Source organism: Bos indicus, chromosome 7 (genome assembly GCF_029378745.1).
Source record: "Bos indicus isolate NIAB-ARS_2022 breed Sahiwal x Tharparkar chromosome 7, NIAB-ARS_B.indTharparkar_mat_pri_1.0, whole genome shotgun sequence".
Taxonomy (NCBI): domain Eukaryota; kingdom Metazoa; phylum Chordata; class Mammalia; order Artiodactyla; family Bovidae; genus Bos; species Bos indicus.
The window spans coordinates 43008722-43033684 of NC_091766.1; the positions used below are offsets into that span (position 1 = coordinate 43008722).

The 24963-nt window shown below is 58.1% G+C and overlaps 1 protein-coding gene across 3 annotated transcripts; it reads left to right on the forward strand.

Moving 5' to 3' along the window:
- On the forward strand, positions 1-24942 carry PALM (paralemmin). 3 transcript variants are annotated; one of them, XM_070793430.1, is made up of 9 exons: positions 1-203; positions 11075-11126; positions 11627-11707; positions 11915-12045; positions 13508-13661; positions 15162-15183; positions 16753-16812; positions 19212-19343; positions 22873-24942. In XM_070793430.1, the coding sequence occupies exons 1-9, from the start codon at positions 199-201 to the stop codon at positions 23400-23402; spliced, it is 1167 nt and encodes a 388-aa protein (XP_070649531.1). In that variant the 5' UTR covers positions 1-198; the 3' UTR covers positions 23403-24942. The 3 variants fall into 3 exon arrangements, with proteins under 3 accessions (XP_070649531.1, XP_070649530.1, XP_070649529.1); XM_070793428.1 differs by lacking the exon at positions 1-203 and adding an exon at positions 8230-8846; XM_070793429.1 differs by lacking the exons at positions 1-203; positions 19212-19343 and adding an exon at positions 8222-8846.
- The last annotated feature ends 21 nt before the right edge of the window (positions 24943-24963 follow it).

The window sequence follows — 24963 nt, forward strand, 5'->3', positions numbered from 1 at the left end:
GCGGCGGCGGCGCGCGCGCCCAGCCCACCCCCAGCGCCCGCCACCGCGCGGACAATAAACAGCCGCGCGCGGGGCGATGCCCGCGCCGGTGCCGCCGCCCCCGCGCCGCGCAGCCCCGGCCGCCTGGCCTTAGCCCGCCGGCCCTCCCCCGCGCGCCCCCGCCGCCGGCCTCGCGGACCCACTGATCTCGGCGGGGAGATGGAGTGAGTAGCGCGCTCGCGCCAGGGGCGCCCTGGAGGCTGAGGCCCAGATTCTCGCCCCCACAGCGCTGGCGGGGAGGTAGCGAGGGACTCCCGGGACCCCCGCTCAGCCAGGGAGGGACTCGGGCTGGGCGGTGCCCGCCCCAGGCCTCCCCCTCGACCCGGCCCCGGCGGCCCACGGGCTCACGAGGACTCGGGCGGCGGCGGCTGGGGGCGGCCCGGGACGCGTGAGAGTGTGGGGAGGGGACGCACTGTGCCTCCGCCCTCGTGCCCCGGGCGGGCTGCGGCCCTCCTGCTTCTGGGGCGGCGGAGCGACCCCTCCTCACTGCACCGCCGGGCCTGGAGCTCGCTTCCCAGCCCCGGCCTGCGTTCGCTGCGCCCTGTGCCCTGGACGCGCACCGGCCGGTCCTCCGTAGCCTGGCTGCCCTCCCCAAGGACCTCAAGTGCTGTCTGGAGCCCTTGCTAAGGCGGGGGTCCAGCCGCCCGATTTCCCGGCTTCTAGTGGGCTTTGCTCCAGGCTTCCGGGTCTGGCATGTGTGTGAGCCCAGGGGTCCCTGTGCTTTCCAACAGCGGAGCTGCGGTCCCCTCCCTTCCTGGCGAAAGTGTCTCTGAGGTGGGGCCCCTAATGATGTAGCCAAGAGTCTGCTAGCCCGGGGCTCGGGGTAGGAGTGGATGAGTGGGCTGTGTGCCGCGGCTTGGATGAAGGACTGCGGGGCAGCGGCGGTCCCTGCACTAGCGGGTGCCCAGTGTGTTTGCCTGGTCATTTACGGGGCGGGTCCTCTGTTCCTGGCGTCAGGGCATCCCCCACGCCCCTACTCCCACAGGTGGGCGCAGGGAGGCTGTGGGGTGTGTTTACATGGGCAGGGGCTGGGAAGGCGATGTCTGGCGTCCTGCAGCCCCCCCTGCCCTATGCGGGGGCCAGCGACTGCCCCACTCTGGGCCATATCCCCACCCTGCCCCGGGCCCAGACATGGAGGTCCACCAGCCCACCCGGCTGGCTCCTGGGCCCTTCCCACAGGGTGTATTTTCCAAGCCTGCAACTTTCCTCCGGGGATTCACCCGTGACCCACCACACCCTCAGCTGGGTGGGAGCCACTGCCTCCTGCCCCCACCTCCCGGCAAGGCGACACCCTATGTCCTCTGCTTTTGAAAACCCAGACAAAGGCCCTGCCAGGCCCGGGAGCCCAGCCAGGGGCTCAGGGGAGCAGGGGCCCAGACCTGTCTTCTATGTTCCCCTCACTTGTTTATCTGCTGTGCTCCCAGGGGCCCAAGGGAGCCTCTGGGCCTCCAGACAGCTGGCCTGGGCAGGGTGTGGCCTTGAGGAGGGGGCTGCCTGGGGGAGGAGGCGTGTAGACAGAGGAAACGCCCACCCAGAGCAGAGGAATGAGATGAGATATTCAGGATGGACCCCATTGTTTCCTTTCCCGCCACCCGTTCATTTTCCATGGGTTTACGGAGGCCCAGAGACGGGCAACCGCTAACCCCAGGGCCACAGAGCACACAGAGGGCTCCTGGGTGCTTGCCGCCCTGACCCTAGGCCTTCTTGGTCACAGTCAGATGTGGTGCCAGGGTCTCCCCATTAGGCGGATCCCTGGTTTTTCTGGGTGCAGGTGTGGGACGGGACTTGGCATTAACTGCCTGAGTAGCCGTGCAAGGAAGCCAGTCCCCAGCGCTGGAGTTGACGATGTGTGGGGAGGGGCTCCATCTGCTCCCCACATGAACACCTGCCGGGCCCTCTGTCCTTCTTCATGGGATCACAGCCCCCACCAGGGCACAGTCATTTACCTCCCTCCGTTTCCATGGATTCCGCCATCACAGGAGATGGTAATGCTGGAAACTTTCTTTTAAAAAGACGTTTAGCATTTGACAGATTTTCATCATTTTAAGGATTAAACAAATTTCCACTAATTTGAGAACGTAAGAATTCTTACCAGCCAGTGGGGGCGATAGGTGGTGCTCTAAAGGTGGAACAAGGGTGGGGCCGGGAACTGGGGGACAGGGAGCTGGGTGCATCCTGCCATGGGGAGGGTCTGCTGGTGGCCCCAGGGGAGGGGCTGCTCCTCTGGCCCCTTAGCTGGAAGCAGCCGTCTCAGATGTCCACATCTTCTCTGGTGAGCATGAGGTTCGGGCCCCGTAGTGGGCAGGAAAGCAGTTGGGTCAGGACTCATCAGGTCCCTTCTCATCCTGAGGCCTGAACAGTTTTAGAGAGATCATCAGCTCAACTGGGTGCTAACTGCATCCTTAATGCTCCTTCTGCATGTGCTGGTCTCCCTCTCTAATGAGAAGCAGAACCAGTATCTAGTGATAATAGAACTTAATAACAAGTTTTTATTTTCATGGTATCTTTTTTTAAAGTGTTTTTACTCTGATGGTTTTGGCACTGGCTTCTGGTTTTCTCAGCCTTGGTAACATTTCCTTTGAAAACAAAGGGGTTGGATTTAAACAGTGAGTGGATTTGAAGGGAAGAACATAACGATAATCCTAGAGGTGGTAGCAGGAAGACAGGAAAGTGGCCTAAGAGGTCCAGATGTGACATTTACTTGACGATTATTGAGTGCTTGCTGTGTACTGGGCCCCTTTCTGAATGCTTTGTTCCCGTGGACACACTTGGTCCTGTGAGGTGGGGAAACTGAGGCACGGAGAGGTGACTGGACACGCCCGAGGCCACACAGCCAGAAGAGGGTGATGCTGGCATTTGCTCTTAGGCATTCTGGTGCTGGGGAGGGGGGCTGAGGAAGGGCCTTTGCACCTTCTTGTCCAGGGGCTGTGGACTGGTGGTTCTGGGTATCCAGACATCAGTTTTTCAGCCTGGTTGGCCGATTGGGTCGCACAGAGGTGGCCTTTGTTGTGGTGGTCTGGTCTCCCAGGGGCCATCTACTCTTGACCCACTGCCAGGGAACCCTCTGTGGCTGCGGGCATGGAGAGGGTTTCCTCACCCACCATGGGGTCTTGGTCAGGCCGCCCCCTTCTCTGAACCTCACTTTTCTCATCTGGTGAATGGAGCATCCTGGGAGGTCTCAGCCCCATGGGGAGGCCCATCTTCAGAGACTTCAGGTTTTGATGAAGGAAAACGAGTTGACTTTTTTGAAAAAATGTCTCCTCACCTTTCCCCTAGTCTGAGACCCTACTGCCTCCATCCTTTCTCTACCCAGGAAGCCTGGCATCTGCTTTTTTTGGGGTTGTTTGTTGGTTTGTTTTTGGCCACACCATGTGGCTTGCAGGATAGTTTCCCTACCAAGGATAGAACCTGGGCCCTAGCAGTGAAAGCACCAAGTTCTAACCACCAAACCTCCAGGGAAGTCTCTCATCTGGTCATTTAAGAAACACTTCCTGCTGACTACCGTAGCCCTGTGCAGGATCAGAGGGGTCTGGGGGAGCCTGTGGAGGGTCTTCTTTGAGGTCTGGGAAAGGTTTCCTGCTCTGTTCTATTATGGACCTTTTTTGTAAAAGATACTTAAAAGTTTTCCCAGGCAGGCAGAAGGGTGCAGCAGGTGGAAAGACTGGTCTGTGCAAAGGACCAGAGGTGGGAAAGTGTAGGGAGAAGAGAGCGTTCTTTGGTTTGTGCTCTTGGGGCCAGGTCCTCCTGGGCCTACACTGCTCATCTGGGGAGCCATGGGTGGTGTCTGAGCAGAAGAGAGAGGTGCTGACCCAGGCACCAGAAAAAGGCTCCAGTGGCTAAGGGGCCAGAGCAGGGAGCAGGGAGAAGCAGCTCAGGACTCAGCCTCGACAGGCCATTGGGGACAGCCGGCAGAGAAATGCCGTATCTGGAGGAGAAGTGGCAGGACCCCATGTCTGGGTGGGCGTGGACCCGACTTCAGAACTCTGTGATAGTCAGAGCTGCCTACAGAGATGGGGGCTTGGTCAGGGTGAGACAGCCCAGTCCCTGGGCGTGCTGGGAGGCTAGGGGTCATCAAGACCATGCTTCAGAGGGTTTCTGTAGAGCGTGAGATGGCTGAGCAGAGGTTGTGGTGTTGAGGAGTGGAGATCTGGGATGTGGTTTCTGTCTCCTGCCTGTGGGTTTCAACTAGGAACTCAGGACAAGTCAGAACCATCCCTGGGACAGCCTGGACGGGGCCAGGTATTGGGAGGAGAAGCCCGACCCAGGCCCCGAGGTGGGAAGACAGGTAAGGACAAGAGTGAGTGCAGGCCTGCCTGGGAACCCAGTCTGGGTGAGTGGGGGCGCGGGTGGGGGGTCAGCAAGGCTTGGCAGGGGCTTCTAGTAACAGCTGTCAGGGAGTGGGCAGGCGATGACCAGGTCAGGTTGTGTTCAGATCCTGCTAATCCTGAAGAGCCTCAGAGCAGGGTTGGCAGGACCTTATGATGTCCCTGGGGTGGCTGCCTCACCCCCTAGTATGGCCCTTGGTGAAACAATCAGCATCTCTGCTGTATCTGTGTGTATATTTATTCTTACCAGCTTGTTTGAGATCATTCACACACCACACAATGCACCTGATTAAAGTGGCTCAGTGGTTTTCAGTACATGCAGAGTTGTACAGCCATCACCTCTAATTCCAGAACATTCCATCAACCCCCCAAAACCTCATTCCCACCAGGACTCACTGCCCACCCCATCCCCCAAACCTGCTGCCGCTGCTGCTAAGTCGCTTCAGTCGTGTCTGACTCTGTGCGACCCCATAGACAGCAGCCCACTAGGCTCCCCCGTCCCTGGGATTCTCCAGGCAAGAACACTGGAGTGGGTTGCCATTCCCTGCTCCAGTGCATGAAAGTGAAAGTGAAGTCGCTCAGTCGTGTCCGACTCTTCGAGACCCCATGGACTGCAGCCTTCCAAGCTCCTCCGTCCATGGGATTTTCCAGGCAAGAGTACTGGAGTGGGGTGCCATTGCCTTCTCCTCCCCCAAACCTGGACAACCACTAATCCCCTGTCTGTGGATCGGCCTGTTCTGGATGTTTCCCATCAGTGGAATCACACCCTGTGTGTCCTTCTGTGTCTGCTTCTCTCACTGAGCACCGTGTTCTCAGGGTCCGTCCACCTGGCAGTGAGCATCAGAGCTCCACCCCTTTTCAGGGCTGAGTGAGCGCCTGTGTATGGAAGGACCACCTTGTATTTATCCATCATCCGTTGGTGGGCACTTAGGTTGTTCCTTTATTAATTTGTAAGTCACTTCTGAGGCAGCTGGGGCTTGTTCTTTGTCCTCTCTTGAATGTGGGGAGCCCAGGTACTATTTTGGATGAATTTAAGATGTGACAGGAGAAGGCAATGGCACCCCACTCCAGTACTCTTGCCTGGAAAATCCCATGGACAGAGAAGCCTGGTAGGTTGCAGTCCATGGGGTCGGTAAGAGTCGGACACAACTGAGCGACTTCACTTTCACTTTCCACTTTCATGCATTGGAGAAGGAAATGGCAACCCACTCCAGTATTCTTGCCTAGAGAATTCCAGGGATGGGGGAGCCTGGTGGGCTGCCGTCTATGGGGTCACACAGAGTCGGACATGACTGAAGCAATTAGCAGCAGCAGCAGCAAGATGTGACAGTGAATTTCTTTAAAAAAAAAAAAATGATCACAGGACAGATGGTCTGGGGTGGGGGGGCATGGAGGGAGTGCGACAAAGGTGGGGAGCCCTTAGGTGGGGGCCTCCTTTGGAAATGGAAGGACCCTAGCACACATGCTCACCCAGTGGACATTTATTGAGTGCCTGCTGTATACTGGGGACATGGCAGGGACAAAAAGAGACAGTTATTGTCCTTGTGGAGAAATCAACAAAATAAAATCACTAGATTTTCTGGATAAGGGCTGGGGGGTGGGGGTTGGAGGTGCTGGGGTTAATTAGAGTCAGAGGAGGCTGGAGTAAGGATGTGACATCTGAAGACAGGCCCCAGGAGCCCCTTGAAGACCTGGCAGGGGTGGCACAGGTCTGGACACAGTCCATGCAAAGGCCCTGAGGTGGGATCGCACCTGGAATGTTTTGAGGCGCTGGAAGTGGAGGGATGCAGGTCTGTGGGGCTGGTCGCTGCAGAGGCATTTACTGGAAGCCAGAGGAGGCGCAGCCCTGCGGGTGGGCAGGCATTCATGCCCTGCTGCCCTGTTCTGTTGTGAGGGCCCGGGCAGGGTCCAGCTCCCCTGCCCCCTATCCTAGGTTAATAGGCAACAGTTTTTCTTTGCTGGGTCTGTGGCCTGCTGCAACTGCTGTCTCCACCTTGGTGGTGATGTCTCTCTGCCTGGAAACTTTTGGAAAGCCCATGCCTCAAGGGCTGTCTACCTCACCAGTGACATCAGTGGTCCTAGGGACTCACCTGTGCTGAAAGCTGAGGGGCTTCGAGAAGAATTCCTTCCTGATGAGGGCAAGAGACCCAAGAAGGCTCCCTGAAAGAGGCAGCTATGTCTGAGTTGAGATTGGAGGTGAAGGAGAGAAAGGGGAAAGGTGAGGGGCAAACACAGGGGCTTGAGTGGCTGCTGAGAGGTTGACGTTCATTCAGGGTGATGGAACTGTGGCGGATCTGTAGCGAGGAAGGTGTTGGTGCTTAGGAGGGGCCAGGGATGGGGCTGGGAACCAGCCTCCCCAACTCCATCCCCCACTCAATGTGGGGAGAGGCCACTGGGCTCCCCTCACCTCTCCACCCCTTGCCCCGCGTGACTCTGCCTCCCCCCACCACCACCCATGGCCGAGGTCGTTGTCAGCTGTTTTCTTTCAGTTAGCACAGGAATGTTCCAGCACTGGGCTCCACGCCTGCCTGGACAGGGACCCCCTCATTCTGGCTGTAGCTGCTGGGCGTGGGCTCTGGAAGGACAAGTGTGACCCCTAACCCCCACACCCACCTCCCACCTCCCACACTGGACCCTCCTGGCCCCTGGGTGACCTTGGGCCGGTTGTGTAACCTCTCTGGACCTTTGAAAAATAAGCGCCTGCAAAGCTGAGGCGTCTGCCGGGCTTGCTGGGTTCGGGTCTCATTAGCTCATCTCCTGGACCACGATTATCTCACGCGCTTGCAGCCGACGCCCTCCCCGAGTCCTGAGCCGCCCACAAGGCCGCTGGAGCCCAGAATCTGCTCCAAGCTCCGTAAATATAATCGCGCGGGGACCAGACGCCTGCGCGCGCTGACGGTGGGCGTCCTGGCCTAGGGCTTGTCCCTCCTCAGCAGCTGCAAGCTGTGGCCCGTAGCCCAGCGCAGCCAGTGGAGGCTCAGAGACACAAGTAACTTGTTCCGGGTCACACAGCCAGAGGAGGGCAGCTGCCCTAAAGCCTCCGCCCAAACTCAGCTTCTCCGCCCAGTGTGTAAATCAAACAGTTTGTGATCTGGCCTCTGCTTTACTCACTGAGCCCAAGTGAGCTTCTCAGGGGTCCCACTGACCACCCCACTGACCACCCCCACCGCAGCCAGGCCAGGGAGACCCTGCGCTCCCTGCGCCCGGGAGCCTGCCCGCCTGTCTGGGTGCAGATCTCACTTCACCATTTAGATCCTTCATTGATAAAACGGCCATAATCATCCCACGTGCCTCACAGGATCTTCGGGAGATCGATGCTTAGCTCCCTCCAGACCCGCCCGCGGAACATGGTTCCTATTCTATTCCTGATTTGCTAGGGAGTTCCAGCCTCCTGTTTTGTTTTTCGGATTTATGATTCGAGCCTTATCTTGGCTTGACCTTGGCTGCCTCGTGCCAAGGGCGGGTTCAGACCCTTCCCGGATAGAAGCCCTTCCCTGGGTGGACGCCCCTATCACCAGACCTGGAAGCCCTCCTCCTGCCGCAAGGGTGGGAGAGACCCAGTTGCCATTTGGGTCCCACCCGGTGCAGGCAATCCCTGAAGCCCCGGGCAGGCAGCCCCTCAGCCCCTTAGCGCCGGGCTGGGGGGTGGGAGATGCTCGGCGCCGGCCCCACCCTTGAGCGCCAGCGGGCCTCTGCGTTGCCATGGGGATGGCGCGGTTGCCAGGGCGACCGCCTCCCGTGGGCTCAGCCATCCATCACCCGCGGTGGCTGAGCCCAGGGGCTGGGTAGGGTGGGGCGGCTCAGGCGACCCCAGGCCTGGGGAGGGGCACCTGAGGGGGGGCACACAGACTGCACCCCTGGGGCTGAGACTGGAGACGGGTGGAGAGAGATGGAAATTCTCTCCCTGGGCCAGCGCCTCTCCTCACTGTGTCTAAACTTCCCCTGCCCTGGCTTGGCCCTGCAGGGATTGGCCGCCCCAGTAAGGACACTGCCCGCCTTGTCTCCAGCTTGGCGAGCTGGCCTCACAGCCATCTCTATGTCCTTGTATCCAGCCTCAATGGCCACCTATCCACCCCTCCAGGGTGGGGACCCAGTGTTAGGCAGCTTGGTCCCCCTGCCCTCTGTGGCCCTGCTTACACTGGGGTATCAGCTGCTATGCCTCCCTCTTGCAACTCTGCCTCTTGCCTGGGTGGGCTCCTGGAGGCTGAACTAGAGCTGTGCGAAAAGGGAAGGCCTGTGGTACAGCCTGGGGCTGAGCAGCTGTGGTTCGAATCCCAGCTCTGCCACTTTGTAGCTATGTGACTTTGGACAGGTGACTCACACTCTCTGGGCCTCAGTTTCCAGCTATGGGAAGAACATAGCAGGCAGAGGGAACATCAAGAATAAAGGCCCTGAGCTAAGAATGAACTTGGTTCAGGGCAGGTACCACAGGAGGTCCTGGTGGCTGGAACAGAGTGAGCACAAGCGGGAAGGAGAGCAGAGGTCAGGCACCAGGGCAGGGGAGAGGATGGGGGCTGGGCTATGCCAGGGGGTGGGCTTTCAAGGGGTGATGGGAGCCAGGAGACTTGAGAGCAGGAGAATGATGGGTTTGGATTCTCATTTTGAGCAGCAGCTTCTAGTTGTGGGCTGTCAGGGTTCAGGGAGGTGGCAGGTGATGGTAGAGGCTTGGGCTGGGCTGGAGAGTGTGGGGTTTGCAAAAACTGAGGGGATGGGCCCATGTTGGGGAGCACAGCATGTTACCCTGTCTGTATGACACGAGGTGATGGGGCAGACCCAGAAATCCTGCTGGTCTGGCCCTTCAGAAAGGGCATCTGAGCTGGACAGCTGGACCAAACCTTTCTTGAACTCCACCCAGCTGAATGCAGCCTCCCTGAGGAAGGAGAAGGGGAAGCTGCAGGGGTGCGGCTGGTGTGCTGGGCCCCTGGGAGGCAGAGGGGGGCAGGTGCTGCCTCACAGGAAGGGAGGAGCTGGGTGGGGTCACCTGGCCGGAGCATGGGAGCCAGATGACTTCACAGGTCTCAGCATGGCCAGGAAACTAGACCCGAGTAAGGCGGGTGACCGGGTCACTGCTGCCCCGGGATGGGTGTCCACCGAGAAGCTACAGGGTCTGTGTGTGTGTGTGTGTGTGTGTGTGTGTGTGTGCACGCACACAGGGGCTGGGGCTGGGGTAGACCTTGCACAGTGTTTCCCTTCTAAACCACAGTTTAGGGGGTGACATAGCAGGAGGGCCCAGAGCTGGGATGTGCAAATGGGGAAATGAAGGCCAGAGGGGCAGAGAGTGTGGAGGCCTTGGGGTGGCTCTGGGCCCTGAGTCAAGGCTGGGGGTGGGCGGGGTCCAAAGCATGGTCTGTAATTTCAGTGCCTGTGAAGATAAGGGGGTCGGGGCAGACGGAGGGGGCGGTGGGGAGGTGGGGAGTGGAACAGGTTGGGGGGGTCTGGCTCCCACTGCCAGGCCCTCCCATATGAGATGAGGCCTCCCATCAGTCAGTCCCTCCCAGAGTGGCCCTGTGGTTTATCAGGGGTTTGAGGCAGATGGTCTGGAAGCCCCCCACTCAGGCTGAGGACCCTCCACCCCCTGGAAGCTCGAGGTTACCCTGAGGAGGAGGAGATGTTCAGGGCATCATTCATCTGACCATTTCACTCTGCATCTACTGTGTGCAGCTTCCAGAGACAGGAGACCTGGAAGGGAGGGGGCAGGTTCTGAAAGCTCCTCCCCCCTCCACCCCAGGTAGGGAGGGGGATGCAGGGGATCAAGGGGAGGGGTAGGAGGAGGACCTATCTTCCAGGTCCCGTGCCCTCTCTGAAGTCCCCAGATCCTCAACAGCATGAAGTCCTGTCCCTTTAAGAGCATCTGGCAACACTGGCATTTATCTAACTCCTACTGCATACCAGCTTAAGGCTAATACTGCACTGGGTGGGCTCTCAGAAAACATGGATGGGGGACTTCCCTGGCAGCTCAGTGGTTAGGACTCTGTGCTGTCACTGCCAGGGCTGGCTTCAATCCTTCCAGACCCTCACCTTGGCTGGGTAACTAAGATCCTGTAAACCTCATGGTGCAGCAAAAATAAAAAATGAAAGAAACAAGCAAAACATGGGTGAGGTGAAGAAAGAATCTGGGGTTGGATTTAAGCTTTGCTACTTTTTTGCTGTGTGTTCTTGGGAGGCTCACAGCTCTCTCTGAGCTGTTGGGGTTCTGGAAGACTCCAGAGGCAGCCAGTGAGGGAGACACCAGAAATACCAGAACAGCATCGAGGACTTGGCAGTCAAGGGGTGGGGGATGGAGCTGGAGGGTCCCTCTTCCTCCAAGTGTTCCTCCCAGAGCTGGAGAAGGATGAGGAAGGGGCTGTCTTGGTCAGTCTCTCAGTCTGGAAGAGACCCTCTACTCCAGGCTTCTATTCTCAGGGAACTCCTATGCATCATTCAGAGCCTAGCTTCAATGCCCTCCCCTTCCCAAGCCATCCCTAGGTGTCTGGACTGGGCCTCAGCTATCCTGTCCCTTGTCCCTGCCCTGAGGAGTGGCAGGAGGGTTTGTGGGAGAATAATGCAGGAATAAGCTTGCATGGGGACAAGGGGGCTGTGGAACGATCTCATTTGGCAGAAGGGAACTCGGGCTCACCCGGCAGGAAGGCATAGAGTGGGAATTCGAACTGGATCTTCTGAAAGCAATGTTGGGGGTCAACCCCCCCACTTGATCTTTTCTGTCCTCCCAGGGTCCTGGTGGCAGAGACCCCATCCCAGCAGGAGCGGCTGCAGGCCATTGCAGTGAGTTGTTCCAGGTCCCAAGGATGGGATGGGCATGGGGAGGAGATTGGGGGGGACCCAGGGCCTCAGGTGCTCCCCACACCCAGCTTGGGGCTCGGGGACTCAGATCCCAGGTGTAGTATGGGACACTTCAGTGCCTGCTAGCATCTCCCCACAAAATTAAAACGTTGAGCGTCCCTTAGTCTTCAGCATGTGGACTCCAGCTGAGAAGCTTCTCAGAGCCCCTGGGCAGCTCCCCTGCAGTGGTGGGGTGGGGGGGGGGGCAGGGCAAGGAACTTGCACTTGTGGCAAGGCTCGGGGAAGTTGGGGGGAGGCTGGTAGTCCTTCCTGGTGAAGGGACAAGGTGGGGGAGGTTGGGGGAACAGGCTGGGTGCAGGTGGGGGTGTGGTGGGCCAAGTGGGTGCTGTTCACAGAACAAGCGGGACCCGCGTGGGTGAAGTCCCGGTAGCTATGGGGTCTCCGCGGCCCCAGCCTGCCCTTACCGTGTGCGGGGTCTGCAGGAGAAGCGGCGGAGGCAGGCAGAGATTGAGAACAGGCGCCGGCAGCTGGAGGACGACCGGAGACAGCTGCAGCACCTGAAGGTCCGGGCGGAGCCTCGGCTGGGGGTGGGCAGGCTGGGGTGGGGGGGCGGAAGGGGGGCAGCATCCAGGGACCCCTGCCTCAGCCGGATCCAGGACTTAGGGGCTGGGAGCAGGAGGGCTGAGATGACCCCCATCCTGATTCCAGTCCCAACTCAGACCCTCACCTGACCCTGACCCTGACTTTGACCTTGGTGCCCACTGCCCCAGTCCAAGGCGCTGCGGGAACGCTGGCTGCTGGAGGGGACGCCTTCTTCGGCCTCGGAGGGGGATGAGGACATGAGGAGACAGATGCAGGAGGACGAGCAGAAGGCGCGGCACCTGGAGGAGTCCATCTCCAGGTGGGGAGCTGCGAGCCTCAGGGCTGGGGAGTGACTGGGGGTGGGTGCTGCCCGCCTGACCCCTCCTCACCCCAACCCCGCAGCCACACAGGGGTGAGGGGTGAGTGGTCTGGGCCATGGAGGTCTCTGAAGACAGGTCTCTGAGGACGGAGATGCAGTCTCCCCCGAGGCTTCCTGGCGCCAGCCCAGCTGGTCTTCCCAGCGCTCCTGCAGCCATGGAGGCAGGAGGCACCACAGCTGGCCTGCAGGAAGCTGGGGGAGGGGGCAGGCCGGGGAAAGTGACCATCCCCCTGGCCTGGGACAAAAGCACCGAGGAGTTTCCGAGCAGGCGGGCAGCCGGGCGGGAGGCCCGGGCTCAGTTCCCGGGGCAGCGGGGTCAGGCAGAGGGAAGTGACAGCCAAAATTCCAATGTCCACTGGCCAGGGGAGGCCTGAAAGGCATGTGCTGGCTGTGGCACCCTGGCCTGCTGGCCCGTGGGGACCTCAGGATCCTGTCTGGGTGCATTTAGTTTGGAAGAAAGTGGGGGCAGCTTGGCTGGGGTCCCCTCCCCAGGCCTCAGTTCCCCAACCTGGGAGCATGTGCCCAGAGGAGGCTGGGCTGAGACGTGGCCTGGAGGGCCACTCAGGACTGAGCGGGCTGAGAGGCACTTGCAGGTGGGAAGGATGGTCAGTAGGAATTACCAGTCCCTGGGGGTTGGATGAGGTGGGCTTCTGCTCAATCCATCCTGCTGGGTGCAACCCTGGGTAGGGGGTGGTGAGGAGGGCATCTCTTGAGCCCAACTGTGTGGCTGGCTTTCGGGGGGCCTTGGCTTTCTTCCCCTCAGGGCTGCACGTTCCTTGGGTGGTTCCATCACCTGCATTTTCCCTGATCAGTGTCTTCATCTGGACACCTCCTCCGGGAAGCCCTCCAGGCTGACCCCAGCTGTGTCCAGTCTGCTGAGCTGGGCTCAGTTTATTAGGGGGCTGCAGACTACCCACCTCCCTGTACTGAGTCTTCAAGGAAAACATCTCCTATCTCCCGGGTCCTGAGTGCCTGCACCCCAAAGGCGTAGGCAGGTGATGCCTGGGGCAGGATTGAATATGCCGGCTTTGTTTTTACTGCATTTATGAGCACCATTATCTCCTAAAACTTGGAAAGTGACATGGTTTTTCCAGTTTCCCTGGAGAGATAAAGCTTCCTGTAAACATAAATGTATTTGAGTGGAAAAAGAAGAGTGTGTTGGAAGTGAACAGAGGAGTAAACAGTGACTCGGGCGGCCCAGGGGTCTAGGGACCGGCCGGCCTGGGTTTGGGTCTCAGGTCTGCAGCTTACTTACCTCCATTTCCCCGCTGAGAGTGCGAAGGAGACCACCTCGCAGGGTCGTTAGGAAACACACGAGTCAAGAAAGTCCTCCTGGACGTGCCTGGCGGTGCCGGGCTCCAGAAGTGTCCGGCAGGGTGGTTACCTCGTGCACACTCCCCAGGCTGGAGCAGGAGATCGAGGAGCTGGAGAACACGGATGCGCTGCCCACTGCCACCGCCAGGGGGAGCGTGGCTGCCCCGAGCCCCGCCCCCGGCCCCGCCCTGCGCCCCGCCCCGGAAGACCAGAGAGCCGAGGCTGTGCCCAACTCTCAGCAGGTAAGAGGTTCCAGGGCGCCACCCTGCTGGCCGAGGTCCAGAAGCACCCACCGCCTCTGGGGCTGTGGCTGGGGGCGCCCTACATCCCAAATGCGTGCACATCCACATCCCAGCCTGGCCACATCCCAGCTGCGTCGCCTGCACGCCTTGCTTGGCCTCCCGGGGCCTCGGTTTCCCCACCAGACAGGGGGGTCACTGGTGTTTAGAAAATCAGTGAAAAACGAGCGTTTCATGGGTAGAGGGTCTTCCCCGAAGACCACCTGCTTGTCATCCTCCCTAGGTTCACCAACACACTGGGTATCACCTGTCTATCTGCATGCAGCCCTTTCAGGTGGAGCCGCATCCCCAGTTGAAAAAGACTGTGGCCCAGAGAGGTTGAGAGACTGGCTCAGGGCACACAGTGGAGTAGTCTTTACTAGGCTTAGCTGTTAATTCTAGGCTGTGACGTGTATGCCAGGCTCAGGTGAAACCAGAACCTGAGCTCGTGGTTACCGCAGCATGTTAAGGCAAATTCAGGAGTCTCCCGACCACCCTTGTTGTCTTTAGGACTCGAGGGGCCAATGGGGCACGCCTCCTCTCTCCCAACCTATCCTTGTTTCCCCCTCCCCGGTGAGCTGCAGCCCAGGGAACATCCCTGCTGTGTGCCCTGCTGCTCCTATGATAGTTTCAGTCTGGAGCTGACACACCCACCCTCACTATTTGCCAAGGCTTGGTTGGGGCAGAACCGGAGGATGTAGTCCCAGACCTTGGCCTTCTTGAGCTGTTTTTAAGTGGGCAGATGTGCATGTATCAATCAGCTGCAAACACAGGAAGGTGTAAGGACCTATCCTGGGGAAGCTTAGGGCACTGTGGAGTCCCCAGTGAGGTGTCTGTTTCATGGGAGAGCTGGGCAGGCTTCCTGGAGGAGATGGGTTTTGAAGACTGAGTAAGAGTTCTCTAGGAACAGACTCAAGTTGAGAGGGGGCTTTCAGTGAGGTTGATTGAGCGCAGACTGAGTGCTGGCATGGCCTCTCCCCTCAGTATAACTGCCTCCTGGCCCATCTCTTGGCCGGTAAATGACATGGTAACCTGAGGGACAACCCGGGATGGGGGTGGGGAGACACCTTTAGGTCGGGTGGTCATGGGGGCTGAGCAAAAAGCCAGCCAAGCGGAAATCCGGGAAGGGCCTTCCAAGTGGAGGGACATGGCTCACGGAAGAGCCAGGAGGCCAGGGAGGCCGGCCAGGGGTGGGAAGAGGCGGAAGAGGCCCCGGGGGTCATCAGGAAGGGTTGGACTTTGTTCTGGGAGCATTGCGAGCCCCTGGAAGCTTCTGAGCAGGCAGGAGCGTTTCTGGCTGTCACAGGCTAGGGCGGGGTGGGGGATGGGTCCAGAAGGAGACGGCCCCTCCAATGGGGTCACCGCTGAACCACGCCCCCCTCAGGCTTGGGCCTCGGCCGGTGGGACCTTGGACGGCGGAAGGGGGCGCCAACACCCCTGACTCCTCCCCTTTCTTTCTTGCAGACCCCGGTGGGCACGCCCAAAGGTACGTCTTAGGGAAGGGGCGGGCAGGGCCCTGGCGCCCTCTGGTGGCCAGATAGGAGATGGCAGACAGGGGAAGGGTGCCTTTAAGTCGTGTGCGACTCTTGCGGCCTCATGGACTGGAGCCTGCTAGGCTCCTCAGTCCATGGGATTTTCCAGGCAAGAATACTGGAATGAGTTGCCATTTCCTTCTCCAGGGAATCTTCCCGATCCAGGGATCGAATCCACGTCTCCTGCATTGGCAGACGGGTTCTTTCCAGGGAAGCCCCTTTAAGGTGTTATTGTTGCTAAAAAGTGATAATGAAATAGCTTAATGGCTCGCGCTGTCATTGCGCTCAGCAAACCCAGACTCTGAGCTGGGCCCAGAGCCCCTCAACATCATTTCATCGAATTTTCACAAGCTCCCTGGGTGGACTGATGTAGCACCTGCATTACAGATGAGGAAGCAGGCTTCGCAAGGGCACATCTGCCTGAAGTCTTAGCCCCACTGTGGGTTCATACTCTCCACCTGGAGTGCTTGGCCTTGGTCGGCCCAGCCCTGGTTCCATGCCCACTTGCTCTGGGCTCCAGGGCAAGTGGGCACCTCAGTTTTCCCATCTGTGAAATGGGGTCAGTGAGGATGAGAAATCAAGATCCTGGCCGTCCTGGAGATTGTGCACCACTTAAAAGGCAAAGAGGAGTTCCCCTGGTGGTCCAGTGGTTAGAACTTGGTGCTTCTGCTGCTGGAGCCCGGGTTCAGTCCGTGGTCAGGGAACTAAGATCCTGCAAACCACGTGGCACGGCCATAAAAAAAAAAAAAAAAAGGACAAAGGTCCCACACACACAGAGATGTGGAAGACTGACATCCAGGAAACAAAGAAAAAAGCCCAGAGTTTGAATTCTGGGAGAGATTTTAGCCCCCACCTACAAATTTATTACAGGTATGTGATGTACACATTTACAAATACTTCACGTGTACTCATGACACTTCAATATGTACAGTTAACTATAATGGTTTATTAGCTATATTAAAATTTCCTTAACACTAAGTTATATTTTAAAATATATATTCAGCATGTCTATTTTTGTGTGTAGAGCCTGGAAGGAGCGCCACCAGCCAGGACTGGAGGTATGGTCAGAAGTGTCTCTGGCCTGATTTTTCAGGAGTCAATTATTCATGAGGAGAGTCTGTCTCCTCATCTTCTGTGGAATTAAAAATTAATAATTAAAAAAAAAATCCATGAAGGCCACTCAGGGATTTTGTGAAAATCATTTGGACCAAGAGATGGGTCATGGACTATGGGACTGAAGCGTGTTTTCTTTTTGCGGAGAGTGATTCCATGTGTGTCTGGGTATTCAGGGCATGCACACGTGTGTGGATGGGTCCAGGTGCATGCATGCGTTAGGGAGAGGGTCCAGGTATCTGGATGAGTGTGTGGGAGGGTAGTCCAAGTGTGTGAGGGGCGTCCAAGTGCCTGGAGGATGTCCATGTGTCTGGGTGAAGTCCCACATCTTGGGGGAGGGGCCTATGTGATCTCCCCTCTGAATCTATCTCTCTTCACTCTTTTCCCCCCACCACCACCATCGTGAGCAGAGAAGCAAATCTCCAACACCCCTCTGAGGACAGTCGACGGCTCCACCATGATGAAGGCAGGTGGGTTGTCCCCATGTTGGGGTCAATGTCCAGCTGCTGTCCTGGGCTGAGTGTTGGCCCTGTGGGGGCCGGGTTGACGGGCCAGGCCTGGTGCAGATGCAACCATCAGCATCACCGGGTGGGGTCTGTGGTTTTAGTGGGGAGCAGCTGGACCAAGGCCGCAGATCTGAGCCTGGGTGGGGCCGGGTGCCCCCTCTGCTTTGGCACGCCCGTCACAAGCTGGCCCAGCTTCCCCGAGAAGACGGGCCCCCTCGCATGGCGGCTCTAACCTGATGCCCCCTCCTGGCTTCTATCTCCCTAACATTGCCACTTGCTCTGGGTCCTGGCGGGGGTGGGCACAGGCTCACATGCTCGCTGCATACTTTCCCTCCTTCACTGTCTTTGGGCTGCCTCAGGAGAGGGAGTGAGCACCCTATTCCTGGAGGTAACCAAGCAGGGCAGAATTGGGATTAGTGCTCAGTGCTCAATAAGGTTGGGTTCAAATCCCTGCTTGATCACTTGATGGCTGGAACCTGGTGGTGGTGGGGATTGTAGTGACCTTGTGCCCAGAGTCTGGCACAAATCTAATCCTGAGAGTGACTAAAGTCATGACAAATAGCAGAACCTTGTAGCTGCTGATATTAGAGTAAATTTGGAGGCACAAAACCACAGAGGGGATTGAAGACCAGGATGTAATGACACTCAGGGAAGGAGAGGGTGGCAGGGGAAGCGTAGAGAAGGAGGGGACACCCTCAAGGCCTCAGTGTCAGACAAGTGGGCAGAAATTACCAAGCTACATGCCCCCAGCTGGTGACCTTGAGCAATGCACAACCTTCCCAACTATGTCTGATGGCGGGGTGTTAGGCTGCATAGGGACGTGGTGATACCTAGCATTCTTCATTCAGTCAGTCAGTCTCCAAGTGCTTGCTGAGCATCTGCTGTGAGCCTGGCAAGAGGGTTGCAGGCTTACAGCAGGTGTTCTGATGCGGGTCAAGGTGGAACATAGGGAGCTGGAGGGGAGCACAATTTGAATCACAGGGCTCAGAGGAGGTCTAACTTAGGAGGTGACATCTGAGCAAGGATAAAGGAAGTGAGGTAGCAAGGCATGCAGACAGAGGGGCACTGCCAGTGCAAAGGTCAAGTCTGGACTGTGGGCACCGGTGGGTGGCAGGGGCCGCGTGCTGGTCGGAGTGGAATGAGCGAGGGGGAGGGGCAGGAGGTGAGGGCGAGGAAGGGACGGGGGCGGCCCATGCCCCTGTCGGGGTGCAGAGAGCTGGGGGTGGGTAGAGCAGGGGCGTGCCTGCTCGCAGCTCACAGGCGCCCACTGGCGGCTGTACGGAGAACAGGTTGTGGGCGGAGCGGATTGCGGGGGGGGGGGGCGGGGGGGGGCGGGGGGGCGGGTCCCGGAGGGTTGATGATGGGTATAGTGGGTGGGGGGAAGGTGAGAGGAAACGGTGGAGGATAGGGGTATTGTGGGGGCGGGGGTGATGAATGGGATGGTGAGAGATGAAGGAAAGGGATGAAGGGGGATATGGTGGGGCATGGTAGGGGATGCTGTGGGGGTCTCAGGAGATGCGTGTCGGGCTGAGGGATGGTGTGGGGGATGCGGTGAAGGGGATTGAGGGATAGTGGGGGTGGATGCAACTTCTTCCAAGCAGGGGCCGTAGAGGACGAGCAGTGGGTGGGTTCTGGGAGTCTTGAAAGCAGCACCCTGGAGTTTGCAGATGGACAGGTTGGGGCATGGGGGAGGTAGTAGGGTCGGTAAGAGAGGGAGGAGGGAAAACAAAGGTGTCCGTGTGAGAAATGGGAAGACCCAGGAGGGGCAGGTCGGGGAGGGGTTTGGGGCGTGGTGATGTGGGGCTCTCCCTGGAGGGAGGGGGCCTGGGGACCTCACTGCCAGGAGGCGTCTCCGTCTCCGTGTGGTGTTTGTGGCGACCTGTCTGCAGAACAGGGGCAGCTGCTGGCCGTTGGATGTAATCTTCAGGGGTTATAGCTCCATACACTTCCAGGGGACCGTCCCCTCTCCACGTTGAAGGGATGAGAATGTTGACACGTCAGTAGTGGCCTTACAAGAGCAGTGCGGAGGGCGAGTGTCCAGAACCCTGGGGGGCACAGGCTTGCTCACTTGCGTTTGAATCCTTTCTGGATTGGGCCAGGCACGCCCCCACCTCCCTGGAACTGATCGAGGCTTTGCAGTCAGGGCAGGGCGGCCGGAGTGGCCCAGGAATTCAGACCCAACGCCCGTGGGCGCTGGGGAGCCAGGGAGGGATACTGAGCTGGGAGGAGGGCCGCGTCGAGGGCACACGAGGGTACCCGCTGCTTGGCTCTGTGCTGCCGGCTCCCCTCCCTGGCTTGGCTGCAGCCCGGCGGGGGGCACGTGGGCAGGTGGGCAGCGGCTTGACCCGTGCCTCTCGTGCCAGCCATGTACTCGGTGGAGATCACGGTGGAGAAGGACAAGGTGACGGGGGAGACCCGGGTGCTGTCCAGCACCACCGTGCTCCCCCGGGAGCTCCTCCCTCAGGGCATCAAGGTCTACGAGGACGAGACCAAAGGTACGCGCCCCTCCCCCGCCCCGCCAGCGCCCCTGGCAGGTCCTTCCTCCATCCCGGAACCTGTCTGGAGGCGTGGCCAGCGCCAGGATGGGCTGGGGAGCCGAACTCTGGGTGAGGTGCGCTCCATCTTGTGTGCTCCCGCGCCAGGGGTCTGAGCCTTCCAACCCCCACCTCACAGATGTTGTTCAGTCGCTCAGTTGTGTCGGACTCTTTGCGAACCCATGGACTACAGCACGCCAGGCTTCCCTGTCCTTCACCATCTCCTGGAGTTTGCTCAAATTCTGCTTAAATATCTTCGCAGGATAATTCATTTAAATAATTACTGTTGTGGTAAAGGCTACAGACGCCCCCCTTAGAGATTCAGAGGGGGCCAAGGGAAGGTCCTACAAGGTGGGGAGGGACAGAGAAGGGAAGCAGCTGCACAGGGGGCACCCGGTGTGGGTGCAAAGGCCCTGGGGTGGGATTTGGTTCACAGGCTGGGGCTGTGGAGCAGCCCGTGGAGCCGATGCAGAGTGAGGGCGTGGGGGATGGGGAGCCTTGGCAGGGGTGGCAGGAGCCGGGAGGGGGGTGGTGTTGGAAGGGCTGTAGAGCTGAGACCTGGTTTGGGTTTTTTAGGGTTCTCTCTGGCAGCTGGAAATAGGAGGGGAAGGCAGCCTTGGGCGAAAGCTCCAAAGTCCCTTTTCCCACCCCCATATAATTCACAGAATGTAAAATTCACTTTCTTTTTTAAAAATCTAAGGAAAACTTTCTTTTAAACTGTGAGATCCGTCAGTATTTAGACAACCGTCTCATAATGGTCATGGCATTTAAACTTTTGTTCATTTTTGGTATGTCCTGCCTGGGGAGAGGAAGTTTGGGGCAACATTTGCTGTGATACCAGAAAAAGAAGAAAACATACTTTCCTAAAGACAGCATTTTAAGAAACCTTTAAGGGACTTCCCTGGTGGCTCAGTGGTTAGGACTCTGTGCTTTTACTGCGGGGGGCCTGCATTCAATCCCTGGTTGGGGAACTAAGATCCCCAGGTACTGAGGGTGGGGTGAGTCAGGTCAGATATCCCCAGGTATCCAGGTGCTCCCCACAAGCCGTGGGCAGCAAAAGAAAAAAAATTAACGGTACATTTGGAGTCAAGGTAAGCATTTGCTTTCTTCAGGACCTGAGGTCCCCAGAGCTGATCCCTTCAGTTAGGTATAAATTAGCACAGCTCAGCCCCAGGGTCCATTAGCGAGTCTGGTAAATGCTGCCCTCAGGAGAAGATGGAATTTGGAGACAGAGATGCAGGACACACGTACAATTCCACGCACAACCCAGTGAGAACTCTCCATGTTGTATGCCCTCAGTACCTGATTCTAGAACATCTTGTTCCTCAAATAGAAAGCCCATCCCTCCCCATCCCTACCATGGCAACCACGAACCCACTCTGTCAGTGGACTGGCCTGTTCTGGCCTGTTTCCCATCAATGGAATGATACACTATGTGACCTTTTGTGTCTGGCTTCTCTGACTGAGCATCATGTTTTCAAGGTTCATCCATGATTATGTTTTATGGCTGAGTAATAGTTCAGTGTGTGGATGGACCACATTTTGTTTATCTAGGCATCAGTTCATGGACGTTTAGGATGTTTCCACCCTTTGGTTTTATGCTATACAAGGTTTTGTGTGGGTGTATGTTTTCATTTCAGGTAATACCTAGGCGTGGAATTGCTGGATCATGTGGGAATTCTGTCTAACTATTTGAAGAACTGCTGGGGTGTTTTCCACAGTGGCATTACCATTTTATTTTTCCACCAGCAGTGCATTAGGGTTCCAGTTTCTCCACATCCTCAACAACCCTTATTATCGACTGTTTTAAATTATAATTGCCATCCTAAGTGGGTGTGAAGTGGTATCTCACTGTGGTTTTGATTCCCAGAGCCTTGTGTTCTTAGAGGTTCAGGCCTCTGGAACATCCAGGATGTTATTAAAGGAGTCCTGTCACAATCCAGCTCTGCTGTACTTGGGGATCTTTGACCCAGGTGGAATCCTGGCTCCAGTTCTCACCAGCTGTGTGGTTCTGGGCATGTCCCAGCTGCTCTATTTCCTGGACCCAGCATGGCCACAAAGGGCCAAGGGGCAGAGATGTCTGTGCTCATGGAAGGTCCTTACCTTGGCCACTGAGCCCAGCCTGGCCCAGCCCCTGGGGACTCAAGACCCGCCAGACTGGACTCTGGTTGCTTAGCAATGGGAAGGTGATCCGTTTCCATGGCAGCCAAGGGCTTGGGTTCCTACCTTGGAGCAGTGGCCAGTGGGAAATACCTAGCTTGGTTCTGCATGGCCTGGACACACCCCACCCTCTGGGCCTCCAGCCCAGAGTCACTGCAAGGCCTTGAATCATGGATGCCCCTCCCCAGGAGTTTGGAAACCGAGAGTGGAAAGCACTTTCCTTCTGGCTGGAGCCCAGATACTGCCAACCCTGACCCTTGGCCCCAGAGGAGGAGAGTTCCTAGGGCACTCAGTGTGTCCCTCCCTCCACCCTAAGCAGCTGGGTAGCTGTGCTTCTAGAAGGGCTGTGATCCAGGGCTGGCGTCAGACCACAGTGGGGACTCCTCCCAGGTGCTGATATCCGGTCTTAGAGACTGTAACACAGGTTAGAAAATGACACATCAGAAAGACACGAATGATGAAAGCTGGAGAGATCTGGAAAATATGCTTAACAAGCTTGATTGTCCTTGTAAAACTCTGCCCAATGGAGGATGCATATTCTTGTCAAACACAGGTAGAGCATTTTAGAAAGTGACTATGTCTTGTCACAATGTTATATCTTACATGCTGTGTTCTTGGACCACAGTTCTCCTCTTTCCCAGGTTTAAAAACACTCTTCTAAATAAATCTTGGCTTATAGAGACAGTCAGTCAAAATGGAAATAATAAGACGTTTACACTTCAAACAGAATGACCTAACGTAATCCGTGAGCTGCAGCCAAAACGTAACTCAGAGGAAAATGTATAGCCTTCGAGGGCATTGATGAGAAAACAAAAAAGATGGGTGAATGGACTAAATTTTTGTTTAAGATCATCCACATGAAATCAGACTCCCTGCAAATCCTCATGAAGGGAAATAGACCCAGACTGGGAGAAAGAGCAGGGTCAGCCCCAGCCAGCTGTGTGACCTTGGACCAGTTACTTGTTACTTACCTTCTTTGAACTCCATTTTCACCATCTTTGCAATGGAAAAAATAATAGACCTACTTTGAAAAGTAATGGCCTGCGAGCAAGTTGGCTGGGGAGTATGGAAATGCTTCACACTGCAGGGCAATAAAATCCGAGTTCATTTATTCTTGTTTTCTAACACATGCTCTTGTGTCTACACATTTTCCTCTGTGTGCCAACTTGGCCGTGCGCACTGATCCCAATCAGGGCTTTACTTGTCAGTCGGTTCTAAAGGTGTAATTTAGTTTATGATTCCCCTTTAGCCTAGAGGTGGCTCTCAGCCTTACCAAGCCTTCCCTCTGGTCTGGGAACCAGCTCACACTCTCTCTCTCCCCCCATGCCAGTGGTCCACGCCATGGACGGCACGGCAGAGAATGGGATTCACCCGCTGAGTTCCTCAGAGGTGGACGAACTCATCCACAAGGCAGACGAGGTCACGCTGAACGAGGCGGGGTCAGTGGTTGGGGCAGTGGAAACCCGGGGGCCATCAGAAGAGGCTGTCCGGACCACGCCCTCCAGACGGGAGATCACTGGCGTTCAGGCCCAGCCTGGGGAGGCCACCTCGGGCCCGCCTGGCATCCAGCCCGGCCAGGAGCCCCCAGTCACCATGATCTTTATGGGCTACCAGAACGTGGAGGATGAGGCTGAGACCCAGAAGGTGCTGGGTTTGCAGGACACCATCACGGCAGAGCTGGTGGTCATCGAGGATGCAGCCGAGCCCAAGGAGCCTGCCCCGCCCAACGGCAGTGCGGCTGAGCCCCCGGCCACTGAGGGCTCCAGGGAAGAGAACCAGGTGGGGCCTGAGGCTCCCGCCGCCGAGCCCCAGGACCTCGATATGAAGAAGCAGCGCTGTAAATGCTGCTCCATCATGTGACCCGCCCGGCCCCCCCAGACCCTGGCCCTGCCCTCTGTACCAGACACCCACAGCCCGGCCCTCCCGGCGCCTGCCCACCCTCCACCCGCAGTCACAGGCCCAGGACCTGCCGTGTTGTCGCGTGTTCCTTCCGAGTTTTCTTTCACTGGAAAGAGAGGGACAGGGGTCCCCCATCCCATCACCACCCCCCACACACCCTAAACCACTGAGCCGTGCACCGACGCCTGGTAGGAGAGACACGGACACACCCGCTTCTCCCCAAACGAGGGCCCCCCATGTCGCGGCAGCTCCTGGCCGGTGTGACCCAGGGCCTCAACGCGGCCCCATGCCAGCCCACCTCCCTCTGGGCCTCCTGCCTGTGCCTTCCTGCCCCCTCCAATGAGGTCCCTGAAGGGATAACCCCCCAGGAGAGGGACCCCGGGAGCCAGGGGTCCTGGGAGCCTGCCCTGTCCCCGCTCAGCCTCTGTGGCAGGGTTCCCAGGCCAAGGTGCCTGGTCAGGATCTCGGGCAACTGAGGTGAGGCTGTGCCTCTCCAGGGAGCCCTGGCTCAAGGTCTTGGAATGAACATGAGCCCCTCTGGACACCCCCAGCCAATGCGCCCCTCCCCTCAGTGCTCTCTTTGGGCGCAGCCAGTGGGCGATGGAACATGGGAAGGGGGCACCCTGGGGCCACGCCCCCTACTCAGGCAGGGTGTGACCCCTGTGCTGTCTTCTGGCCGGGCTGGGCCAGGGGTCTTCGAGATGCATCCCGCACAAGGCAGGGCCATGCAAGCCCCATCCTGAGCTCCCACTCCCACTGGGCCCCCCATCCTCCTGGTGCTAATTTGGGGACCCTAGGGGACTGCCCCTGGCCCCTTCTCCAGCCTGCTTGGACCAGGGTCCTGGGTCTCCCCTAACATACCACAGTTTGGGCCCACCGCCGGCTCTGCTGGGCTTGGCGCGTTCCGGGCAGTGGAGGAGGGCACCCCACTCGCCTGGGACAGGGAGCTTCCCCTGGATTGCAGCTGGAGACCTCCATTTGCTGCCCAGCCTGATGTGCACCTGCCTCCCCCTCACTGGAAGGGGTGAGAGGCGGGGGGGCTCCCCTCCTGGGGGTAGCTGACACCAAGATGTACAGACACATCTCCTTGGTTGCAGCCACACTTGTCCCCAGAGGCACATTCGTGCACATGCTCACAGGCCCTCTAATTGTATGGGCTGCGGATGACCAGGCCCCATCTTGGCCCCTCCACTAGGGGCCTGCAGCCTGGTGCCCAGGGCCCAGGACGCTCCCCACCTCAGCAGGGTGGGTGCAGGGCCTGCTCTGGATGGCAGCCTGGGTCCCCGTCTCAGCTCCGCCCCTGGGTGGCTGGGATGAGAGGTCCTCTCTGAGGTGACCTGAGCAGTGGCCGTGGGACCCCCCTTCCTCCTCGAGTTCACCCAAGTCCTCGAGCCGTGAGCCTCCGCTAAAGTGCCCTTGCTGCCCCCCTCTGCTTTCGATGTGTGATGAGGCCCCATGTTTTTGACTTTCCCAGAGAAGCAAATAAACAGTGTGAACAGCCCCAGGGCTGGACTTCTTGAGT